Source organism: Perna viridis, chromosome 9 (assembly GCF_037379345.1).
Source record: "Perna viridis isolate PV_CMFRI_1.1 ecotype Kerala chromosome 9, ASM3737934v1, whole genome shotgun sequence".
Classification (NCBI taxonomy): Eukaryota; Metazoa; Mollusca; class Bivalvia; order Mytilida; family Mytilidae; genus Perna; species Perna viridis.
Genome location: NC_142453.1, coordinates 18,139,692 through 18,152,813, shown reverse-complemented (window position 1 = coordinate 18,152,813; position 13,122 = coordinate 18,139,692). Strand labels below are relative to the sequence as shown.

At 33.8% G+C, this 13,122-nt stretch overlaps 1 protein-coding gene across 1 annotated transcript in view; it reads left to right on the top strand.

Moving 5' to 3' along the window:
* Positions 1-1,382: 1,382 nt before the first annotated feature.
* LOC148607161 (uncharacterized) overlaps positions 1,383-13,122 on the top strand; it is a 68,469-nt gene continuing 56,729 nt past the window's right edge. The window contains exon 1 of the mRNA XM_088543474.1: positions 1,383-1,456. Within this exon, the coding sequence (XP_088399600.1) occupies positions 1,431-1,456 (26 nt within the window). The 5' untranslated portion in view covers positions 1,383-1,430. The remainder of the gene's footprint in view (positions 1,457-13,122) is intronic.

Below are 13,122 nucleotides of genomic sequence, written 5' to 3'. Positions count from 1 at the left end.
AATTTCACAATATTCAATGGCTTCTCTGGACTTTACCTTAACTTTAACCTGCAGAGGACTATATATCAGCATGATTCTACATATGTCAGCTCACAATCCTCAGAATAACATGTGGGGTTAGCAGACTTGCAGTGCAGTACTAGTCACCGGAAGTGAAGGGTCTATAAATAGCATGGGAAATCCCAGTGTTTTCACAAGATAGGGGTATATTTAAAAATCATTATGGAGATTAGGCTTCACATCACAAGAAGCAAAATGCACCTATAAAATGTACAGAAATGTTTTTCCTTTCAGAAACTGTTTAAATTTTTTAAATAAGATGAGAACTTTTTTCACAGCACTATGAGGAACAAGGGTAATTTCTGCGTAGGACTATTTTTGCGTACGTTCCAAATGCTCATTGGTTGAATTGGTGGTCTGTAACCTATACTATTGAATAAATCAACTTAATAGTTCGGAAACTACCAGAGCATATATCTCAGGCGCAGTTCCAGAGATTTTGGACAGGTGATTTATCCAGAAAAAAAGGAAGTGTCAGGCTATCATTTATAACAACAAACAGACGAAAGAAACAACAACAACAAATACGAAATTTTAAAAAAATGTTCAAACCTATCATAGCTATATGGACACCCTAGATTCGTCTGCGACTTGGCACTCTTAACCAATCCCCCTTCTTCCACAAATAAAAAAGCAAGATTTCACATGTATAAACGCAGAAATGATGTTCACAATGTAAGAAAATTCAGTTCAACTTTGTCTCGAAGACCGGTAGACAAAAAAAATAATAAAAAAAAATTCTAGTGTTACTAGTGTCTGGCGGGCTCTGGATGCAGCCGTCTGTGGCTGAATGTAATTGCCTATTTTTTTACAGTAGCTGACCCAGTCTATCCTATGCGATAGCATGGGTGGTTTTAATTACGTATTTGGTTCTCTTGTCGTGCTAGTCATACAGAATGTATCTATTATGCAATCAGTATTTAGGGGCATATATCCAGTAATTCCTTTTGGAATTCGACACTTGGGATATTTTTATATTTTCTTTTACCACCCTTGTGTACACACGCCCCTGTGCAAGAGAGAGGGTGTGACTGGCTATCTAATATACTCACTGTACGCAAGTTCTTGTGTACCGATCGTGGTAAAAACAAAAAAATATATCTCGGCCTGCGCCGAATTCCAGAAGGAATTAGGTTGTGAGTGTTATGTCACACATAAAAGTACATGAGACAGAGAACCACGGATATGGTGTCGCTCTGTACAATAAAATTAAAACAAAATAGTTAAAACATAAATTTTCATACATTTTGTCGTTTATGTGCACGGGCAAACCAATTTCCGGAAATAAATTAACATCCGGGTTCGGGTCTTTTATTAGATTCCAAAATACGTCAAAATTAAAATGGCGAAGTGAAAAATGTTTGGGGAAAATGTCAGGTCGCCCTCCTAATGATAGGTAACAGCAATTTTTGAGGCGCAATACGTGTACTTACAACAACATTTTAAATTCATCTAAATGCTCAGGCTGTTACATGGTGTGCAAACGCAATCTCTACGAGATTTTGTTCGGTCCCATAACAAAGGTTGTTTACACTTATTCTTCCCTAGATAATTTCAATCTTGATTTTAGAAACCGTACAAGACAGTGGCAAATGAGTATCTAGTAGTGAAAACAGCGGCAGACTTAACCAAAATATTACATTCTAGCATATAGAATATAAAAAAATGTATGTTTTCCAGAAATTGTGAACTTGTTGTGCATCATCGACTGTGTCTGTGATTTACTCAAGTATACTTTAATTTGAAATATAACTTGGGTACCCTAAAACACAACTTCCCTATGCTTAGAATCTCTTACAACAGGTTACAAGAGATGCAAAAATATGAACTAGTAGTTAATTTGCACATATTCAGCATAGGGGTGTAACAATACACATTTTTTTGCAAAAGATACATATTGTAATACTGTACATGCATTAAGATACATATCCTGATACAGCATCCGATCTCACTGGGTGCTGCCATTTTGTTCATAAACAATGTCGCTTACTTCAGCATGGAAAATTAAGATATTATTTATCAGTTTTAAATCATTAAGTTATCAATTTTGTTTTGTCTAAATATTTTTAATACCATCATCCAAAGAAGAAAACACAAGCTCTGCGATAGGTATGTCTTCCTAAAGTTGGCTATGCAAATTTTGAAATATATGTAAATAACCATCTATAGACCTCTCTTTTTTGAAGGAAGATCATAAGCAGACTTTATTGATTTTAACTGAAAGCTTCTGATTGACTCGTGACGTCACTAAGTCGGTTTGGTACTGATACAAGTACTGCAAATAATATGTAAACAAAAAATATTTCGTACATTTTTCAACAATCCTGTTTATCTAATCACCAAAACATGTCTTTGTCAACATTACGATTGCAGGAATGATAAAAGAGAATATTCTAAAAGTTTTTGATCGGCAACACGAACATTCTTTGGAAGTAGGTTTTCCTATGATATACTAATCTTCTGGCTGCAAATCCCGGTTTTTGTCAATGTTGTCTGACATTTACTTACATGTTGTGCCTCAATCTCTTCTTCTATTTTGAAATTATAGGGGAAAAATCCCAAATTTGAGATTTCTTCAGATATCGTTATCAATTACCTATTTACTTTCACTTTACAAACCAACTTCGTGAAGTCACAACTCAAACGATCATGGTGGCGCCCCTAGATGCGGGAAATTCAAGTTACCTAATTTTAAATCACGATTAATTAATTAAAAAAGGAAATTATTTTGTTTCAATTTAATTTTCATGAACATTTAAAAGACTAGTTTTGATATTTATGACTTGCACAATAACATGGTCTTCTCCTCTAATTGTTATTGAGTTTTGATTAGTATTATATGTATATGACACTAAACTTCTGATGAAATTTTAAATTCTGTTTTATCATAAAAAGAGTGACTAGATTATTGAATTTGTTAATCTCCATAAGAATATATTCAGGATTGTTGTTCAGGATACTGAATCATTTTAGTTAAAAATATAAACATAATTATACATGTACAAAAAGTTGTATGTTTGTCAAAGTGTAGCAGATGTTTAATGTCTTTTTTTTTTCTCGAGTCAAGACATCAGACCCATCGAAACCTGCCGGACCGTCGGACCTGTCTGGTAAAATTGTCCCGGGTCCGGTTTATACACGTTGCTTGTCGGCCCGGGTGTCTGATGTTTTTTTCTTACGTTAAAGAAGATTTTCTCAAAACTGAAGTGGTTTTTGTGAATAATAAAACTAGAACGTTTTAATAATTACGTGAATTAGTCTACAGTCTAGCGAGATAGTCAATCAATTTGATTGTAAACAATAATATGTAACTTCCGGTTCATTCGCTACACGTCATTTCGTCCTTTGATATATCGTCCCTTCCGTTGTCTCGCTACTCGTTTACATGTGAAACATGGTAAATGGTGACAAATTAACAAATTCAAGAGCCCATACCCAGTAGTTTTAAAATCAGCTTGATAATAAAATGTACTTGAAGATTCCCACCCCCCATCAAAAATGTTAGCGTGTCGATAAATTGTTCAGAGTTTTTTCAGTCAGACAAATTGTCGTTCGGTCAGACAAGTCATCACCTTGTGTCTGACCGAATGTCAGATGTGCTTAAAAAAATTTCGATGGGTCTGGACATAGAACTTTCTTTTTATATAAAAATTATAGATTAAGTTTACAGGGATAAACTTCACAGTAAAATAAATTAATACATTTATTAGCACATATCAATATTCTTTGTAATCAGTGACTGCGTTTTATGACAAACTTTTATTATCTTCTCCACATCCTTTCAACCTCCATGTAGCTTCAAATTTTCTATTATATTATAGTGTTAAATCTAGGATTAGAAAAGGGCATGGTAATTTTTTTTTTTTTCAAAGGGCACTTTTTGTCGCGATGTTTGATTTTTCAGGGCACATTGATTTATTTAAAAATTGTTATACAAATTTAAAAATCAAAGACACATCTGAATTAAAACCTTATTATTAGAACTAAAACTTAATTACATACCTGCTAACTTTTGAAAATACCCATGGGGGGCGTTTACATGGGACAACATGTGAATCAACATTTTCGGGACATATTTTGCAAACTGCATGGATTTTACTGTAGTAATGTACCAATGAGACAATCACTAGCATTAAAGGGCCTTTTTCAGTTGAACATATTGTGCATGCACTATAATTTATTAAAATTTGTTCTTGCGTTAGATTCCCCCAAACCTATTTAAAATTCCTGTTTTTTTTTGGTTTTTTTTCAAATTCCCCAAAAAATAAATGAGAAAACTTATATTTACACTCAAATTCATTTCTACTATTTGGAAATTTATATATTAAACCCCAGTTTCCTTCTTGCCATTTATGTCAGTTAAAGGTGAGTTAGTATTCATGTTGTGAACTTCAAGTTTTACAGTTCAGGAAGTATTTTGGGGCCTCTGTATGTGGAATATGTGACAGCATAATGCTGTACAGTTTTCTTAAGAACTGATTGAGGGAAACTTGGTTAACTCATCTTTTCATTAAATGCATACCATGAGGTGCACTATATTAGGAAATGTAACAAATATTCAAGAATGTTGATACTGAATTTCCAAAATCATCACTATTTGGAAGGAATAGTGTTTCTTTTAACTATTGCAAACGAAACTTTTGGGAAAAATACTGCATTGTTGAAATTACATGAAATATGAAGACTGCAGGGGAGGTAACTCACTTTGTAAGAACATTGATAATTTTAAAATTTGTTAACACACTGGTTCTACAAATTTAAGACCTGTTAAAATGACAGTATTCTCAAATTAATTGTGGAGTAGAATTTAATCTTTAGAAAATGATGTTCAAAAATAGTGGTAGATCCAATCTGGATTCATTTTCTAATTGTCAAACCCTGATCAGCTGATTGCTCCTGGGAGATTATTTACCTGTCATAAAATGTTTCCTTACCTGTTCAGACAGCAATTAACACCTTTTGTCAGATAAATGACTCTATTTAAACATGAATTAGGGGTTTGATTTCGGAGTTTTTAGGTGGTTTTGTGTCAAATTTGACCTGAAAATCGTCTTAGATAAGCAATAAGAATGTCGGCGAAGTTTCATGGTTTTGAGAGGTCTTAAATTCTAACAGGGGCACATTTTCGCGATCGAAAAGGACATTTGGCATCCTGAAAAAAGGGCATGGTGTCTGGAAGAAAGGGCATAGCGCCATGCCATGCTACTTAGCCTTAGATTTAACTCTATAGACTATATAAACACTGGATGTATGATGTGTTACATTTATGATAAAAGACCGAATCTTAATTTTCATTTGTTGAATTGACTTTTGTTAAATTTTACCATCCGAAAGTACAAAAATTTTAAATTATGGTGCAGATTTTGAATAGCTCTTTTTTCATTCAATAGTGGCCATTATATATTTTTTAATATTTACAATGTATCTACATGTACATGCATTTGCACCTGCAGGGATCACTTCTTGGCAAAGTGCCCTTATATTTTCTGATGGCCCTTGCCTTTTAAAAGATGAAAGGAAGTAAAAAGATCTGAGACATTGATCATTTACACTATATTGAAATTAATGGTACATGTACATTTGTATAATGGCTTTTAGAAATTTCCAGAATAGCCCGTTTTCAACTTGTTCAAATGGACTTACACGTGTGAACCATTCTGTTTTCAAGAAAACCGTAACTTGGAAAGTCCATGTACCAATGAACATGTACATTGTACATAAGATGAGGATGTACATGTTTTCTCTGTCCCCTATCAAACCCTGCATTTGCTGACTTTATAGCTGATCTGATCAGAAAGAAAGAATATTGTTTGGCTAGATCCTTCAATCTCAGTTTCCGGTATATAGATGACATGTTATCTTTAAACAATCCTAATTTCGGGGATTTGATACATTGCATCTACCCAAAAGAACTTGAGATAAAGGATACTACAGACACTGTGAAGTCAGCCTCATATCTTGACCTACACTTAGAAATCGATGGGAAAAGAAAACTATTTACCAAACTTTACGACAAACATGATGACTTTTCATTCAGAATTGTCAACTTTCCTTTCATCTGTGGCAACATCCCTTCGGCTCCTACGTATTGAAGAGTAATCAAGGGAACCAAGGTTATAGCGGTAATCAAAAGAATGTAATCCAGGGACAAAGACCAGACATTCACAACAAAGAACATAAAGTAACTAAAATCATACATACAAAGTAACAAAAGTAAATGAGCAACTCGGACTCCACTAAAAACTGGGAGCATGGACCAGGTGCACCGGTTGGGCAAGCGTCCTCTGCTTTTCTAGAAACACCCGCCGAGTTGCTCATTAAAAGTCAAGTCCGGGGTAGACAAACGAGGAAAGGAAAACTATGACCCATTGAATACATCAGTTTTCATGGTGCTGATGGATACACCATAACGATCCACGAGTTCATGATGACGACCATAAAACTTCTGTAGTGATGACTTCAATCTTGTAGCACCATAACCCTGTTCCAGAAGCCTATTTGTTAGAGTTCTAGCGCGATACAAAAAGTCTGCATAGTTTCGGCAAGCTCTAGCATAACGTATGAGTTATGATATGAACACTCCGTATGCAGGAGCCGAAGGGATGTTGCCACAGATGAAAGGAAAGTTAACAATTCTGAATGAAAAGTCATCACGTTTGTCGTAAAGTTTGGTCAATAGTTTTCCTTTACCATCAATTTCTAAGTGTAGGTCAAGATATGAGGCTGACATCACAGTGTCTGTAGTATCCTTTATCTCAAGTTCTTTTGGGTAGATGCGATGTATCAAATCCCCGAAATTAGGATTGTTTAAAGATATTACGTCATCTGTATAGCGGAAACTGAGATTGAAGGATCTAGCCAAATGATATTCTTTCTTTCTGATCAGATCAGCTATAAAGTCAGCCTCATAAGCGTGAAGGAATAGGTCAGCAAGTAAAGGAGCTCAATTTGTTCCCATTGGAATGCCGACTGTTTATTGAAAAACACATCCACCACACTGGACAAATATGTTGTCGATTAAAAATTCCAACATTTTGTAAACATCTTCCTCTGTATATTTGGAAGATGATTTGGAATTATTTCTTACAAAGTATGAGGAATCTCTACCAAGAACTAAAGATTTGTATCTAGGTGTACCATCTTTTTGAGAAAAACAACGATGTATAATGTTTTTAAGTCAGGATTTTAACTGAGTATGGGGAATAGAAGTATACACTGTTGAAAAATTATCTGTTTTAATGCAATTATATTCAGATAATAGTCTTGAACTGATTGTCTCCAAAAGATCTTTTGAATTTTTCAGGATCCACATTGAATTAATACCACTACGGGAGTAACAAGTGTTGTGGTAGGACTGTAGACCCTCTTTGACAGTTGTGAGAATAGAAGTTAAAAGTTTTGAAAGAGGTTTGGTGGTACATTTTGCAAATCCAGCTATGAAACGTTGTTTGTATGGATTCTTGTGAAGTTTAGGAATCCAGTACATAGACGGTAAATCACAATCATCGTCCTTGGTAGAGAGACCAAAAGAGGATAGCACAGATTTATGGTTTTCCACAATCTCTTCTTTGGATAGAGTGGTAGCAGTCTTGGTCCTATCACTGCTATTATTTTCTACGTCTGCCTCTGATAATAAACATTGGATATAAAACGTTTTGCAGACGAAAACAATGTTGTTTTGGGCATTGTCTGCTGGTACGACAACATACTTGTCATGTATAGTAGACAATTTTTTTGCTACATCGGGGTCTTTGAAATTGATGTAGCCTTGGCACTCATTGACCTACTTAAAACCTTCATTCGTTTCAAAATTAAAGACCTCACGGCCTTTAACCACTCTGACAGAGAATCAATGTCTTCTTGTTCTCGTTTTATCCATTTTCTTGCATAGTCCTCGACAGCATCCATAAGAACTTTAAAGTTATAATTCCAATTTATGGAGCGTGGTTCACGGTACTTGGGACCTTTAGAAAGGATATTACGCAGAGATTCGTTTTCGATAATGGTTAAATCTCCCGTAACGACGTGACCAGAAGGACCATATTTGAATGGAGAGGTTTTGGAAGAACAGTCAGGTGGTTTAGCCTTGAAGTCCTCAATCTCGAGGTTCTGCAATAGCCTTTTATAATTGAAAATTTTGGATGCGATGGGTGAAGTATAGGAATATGAAATAATTGGTATGGATTTGTCTTTGAAATAGTGGTCATATCACAAGTCATACGTTATGCTAGAGCTTGCCAAAACTACGCAGACTTTTTGTATCACGCTAGAACTCTAACAAATAGGCTTCTGGAACAGGGTTATGTTGCTACAAGATTGAAGTCATCACTACAGAAGTTTTATGAACTTGTGGATCGTTATGGTGTATCCATCAGCACCATGAAAGCTGATTTATTCAACGGGTCATAGTTTTCCTTTCCTCATTTGTTTACCCCGGACTTGACTTTTTATGAGCAAATCGGCGGGTGTTTCTAGAAAAGCAGAGGATGCTTACCCTACCGGTGCACCTGGTCCATGCTCCCAGTTTTTAGTGGAGTCCGAGTTGCTCATTTACTTTTGTTACTTTGTATGTATGATTTTAGTTACTTTATGTTCTTTGTTGTGTATGTCTGTTTTCCATGTCTGGTCTTTGTCCCTGGATTACATTCTTTTGATTACCACTATAACCTTGGTTCCCTTGATTACTCTTTAGGCTTATTCAATGTTTCAAGGTACAAAAATATACATGTACATGTAGTCACAGTCTTTTTTCAAAATATCATCAAAAAGTACTTGTATATTGTAAGAAAAAAATGTTTAAGAAAGCAATTTGGTGACTGAAGTTACTGAAAAAGGTTTCAAGAAAAAGAGGTATACACATACATGTACATGTACATGTTGTTATTGACAAGTTACATGTACACTACTGTCAACACAAATTTTAGTTTCTCTACTCTCCACAGTGGAGATATTTTGAGTGGAGTCACCATTTCAAAAATTGTCTGTAATAAACTTCTCCTCTTTTTATACTAAGGTATATTTATTGGTTCTATGAGTTTAATAACATTTCAGTAAAGGACAGCAAAAAATATTGAAAACTATTGAAATGGAGCAATTTATCTTATTTTTTACTTTGGTGGAGTCACAGTGGAGACATGAGTGACTCCACTTTGAAGAGTGGAGAAATTAAAATTTTGGTTGACAATAGTGTATTTTCATGATAGTTCCAAAAGTTGATAGTCGTTGCATCCCTTCATACATGTACAAAATGTATCAGACTAAATGTTAGTGGACAAATATACCATAGGAACATTAGGCCATAATAAAAAATTCCTAGATTCTCATCTCCGCCCAACCCTATTTTTGATGCCTTCCCAAGATTTTTTTATTTTCAAATTTCTGGAAATATTTCACTTCTGGTCCGAACCCAGTTTATGATAATCGTTACTTAGTAACTTCCAGTTTGTATTTTGAATACTGTAAAACATAGTTTTCCCTACTATTTCTTAGAAAAATGGGTCTAAATTGATAAAAACTGGTAAGGGTGTAGCAGTAGAGATGCATATCCCTTGATGTATTTGTGCTGGTAAAATCAATCGCCAAGCACAAATAGATACAATGTAATGACAACAATATCACTAGGTTTCCAGCATGAGTGGCAGATCCTGTGGGAAAGATTAAAAATAATGTGCTACACATATTTGTATTTGAAGTTTTTATGTAGAAACTTGTATATGAGTTTCTGATAGATTCCAACTTTGCTCATGTACTGTTAAATACAGCCTAAGTCCAAAGTTCATTTTATTTTCACTTTAAGAGTGAATTAAATAGTAATCAACAATTTTTCCCTAATTTTCTGCTACATCTGAATTTTTGCGACCTATTTTACCATTTTTGCATTGAATTGTATGGAGGGGGGAGCCAGGCGACTGGCTACTCCTGGAATTGTCGAAAGCCCTGCTTTTATAGAGATGAGGGAAAATTATTAAATTAATAACTTACTGCATTGCTCACTGGTGCAGAATTTAGTCCTCATTTGAAATTTGAGTTATTTCCCTTACATGACAAGCTATGTTTGAAATGAAGTTTTGCTCAGTAATTTTGCCTTTATGTCAAGTTTTGGACAATACTGATTAAAAAAACTCATTTTGTTTTAAAATCCATCAGTACATGTACATTAATTTTTACCATCTTTTGTTAAATGTTAAATTTCTTCTTCTTTTTTTTTATTATTATTCTCTGTTTTTATATACAAAACCCCTATTATTTAAAAGGAATATTTATCAACAATATATACAAGTACATTTCTTAATGAGTATATGTATTCTTTGTATACTACATGTAAATCATGTTGTGATAGTTGTGAAAAATATAAGTTATGTGCTTTATGTAATGATGATTGTATATAACTGTTGAAAAATTAAGAAAAAGTAAAAATTAGATAAAAAATTTTAAATGTTCTATATTCTTTTCCATTTCAACAAGCTCTGCCATGATGACCACTGAAAGTTCTTGTTTGGATTGATGAGCTTGGAATGCAAAATTTGAACATTTGAAAAACTACATGTAACTTTTGGCATTTTGCATGAATAAAAAATACATGGAAAGGTATAGAATGATACCTTCCATTGATGAATAGATAGTTATAACTATGCTACTGGTATTTTGGAGTTCAGAAATTGACCAAAAATAAATTTGTGAAATTAACCCTTACTAAGGGGGTTAGTTATGCCATCATGGGTAAGGGGTAGGGTTAGTATGATAACAAAAGTCAAGGAAACTTACTAACCCTTAGTCATGACGGCATGACTAACCCCCTTAGTAGGAGTAAGTTTTATAAATAATTTTTTCACTTGTTTTCTTAAATACAAAATAATTCCAAATTCAAATAATAAATGCCTTGTTGTCACTACTTTGTTCTTGTGACAATAACTTTATCTGATTTCACTGAGGATTTACAGGTATAGGGATGATTTTCTTCCCACTTTCAGCAGTTTTCCGTTTTTTTTTTTTTTCAGATCCAGATTTTACTATAATGATTATTTTGCAAATTATTTACTTCAAATTTTGCCAATTTTCACTAACCTGTTGATCGTTGAAAAATGATCTCTGCCAAAAAACAAAATTTTTAATTAATATAAAAACAGCTACGAATTTGAATTGTTGGTTATTGCATGTAAGGCCAAATAAAGTTAATAAATAGATTTTTATTCCTGCCCCTAAAAAATTGAAAAAAATACAAAAGTTTGGGAGGGATCTTCAAAGTCAGGATTTTTTTTTTCAAGTCATTTTCTATTATTCAGATACTATAACATACAAATCTGTCATTTAAACCATGTTTCTTCTCTGAAACTGATGCGGCTCTGGATTTAGAACATGTCTATACTTCAAATAGCTTAAATTAGGCTATCAAATATCTGGTAAGAAATAAAGAGTAAAAAATAAAACTTTTTCCCACCTGTCCCATATTATTAAAGGCAAAAACAAACATAAACAAATTTTAATTGAATAAAAAAGTAAGATGACTCTTGCTGACTTATGTTATTATAAGTATTACATATATGGATTAAAGTTCCTACCATGTTCTTCAGTGTTTCTAAATATACAATAATGTACATGTATATATGTGTTTGAGCTTTGTAGTTGTCTGGTTACCCAGATTACATATTATTGGAAAAATGTTTTGTGATGAAAGTCACATAGCGAAGCTTTCACTGTTATGTTTGATCTGAAGAGTGTTATCAATTGAAAAATTATTGAGAGGTACATTGTATCTCTTGAAACCATATTTATGGGATTTAAAAAAAAATGTATAAATCTGATGCATGTAAATGAGTTGAACTGATTTTTAAGCAAAGGTCAAAATTTTTATTTAGTAAAGGACAAATACATGAGGAATGTTGATTTTGATATTTGTCACATTTTTTAGCTCACCTGGATCAAAGTTTATAGTGAGCTTACCGGTATGCCATTACTTCCAGTCTGTTGTCCATTGTCCATAGATATTCACATTTTGCTCAACATGAAAAACTCATGACCAGTTTTAACCAAATTTGGCAGAAATGATGTACATGTATGCAAGATTTCCATTTTGTCAAACAGTATAGCTGCCAGAGGCTATTTTAGCTCAACTCCTCTAAAATCATGGGTGCCAATATTTTAAAACTGGATATTTTAAATGACCTCTTTGCCCTCCACAGATGATCCACTATTTACTATTGGCTCTGGTACATTTTGTACAGGCAGCTCAACAAGTGGCTGCTGCCACTCAAATTTGCCATTGAAAGCTTATGAGGACAGTTCAAATACATTTTGGCCTACATACATTTTATCTGTCTTGAAGTGGCTATGGTGGTTCAGTGGATGGAAGAAATAACGTAACGAGTAAGTATAGGGAACTCTCCAAACATTTTGTGATATGACCACACGATTCAAAATTCCCCAGGTGAGCGATCCAGGCTACTAAATGTATGTACATGTATTTTGAGCTTTAGGTATCTTATGTGTACTTTTCCATGTTTGTTCTTCATTTCGTGCTGATCTGGTATAAATGTCAGTTTAAGGGGCTTGGTGCATTTTTTGCACCCTTCCTCCCCAATTGAGATTTGATGAAGAAAAATTGTTTGTACATGAAATTCAAATTGTTTATACACACTGATACATGTACATGTAGTATACTATTTTGCTACTAGTTTTTACCTTGGTCCTCTTGGCCTTTTTCTATTTATGTATCTTCTAATCCTTGATTCATCCCTGCTGAAGTTTTACACTGTATTTGTCTGGTTACCCCAGCAGATAACAATATCGAAGTATCATACTCATATAACATGTATAAATAAAGAAGGTTGTTCATGGAAAAATTTGAGAAAAACAATATCTTCACTAGATCAGCTGACTTAGGCATGTTTTCTATTATATTTTTTCCACTGACTCTGTATACATGCACATTTATATGTTTGGTTACCCAGAATATTGGCTTTGAATTATGGTTATTATAACAGTTACCAGACTCTGCAAACCTAACAATATCAAGTGCCATTATATACATGTCATACTTTTGGGCGGTTAAGTATGATTTAGGTT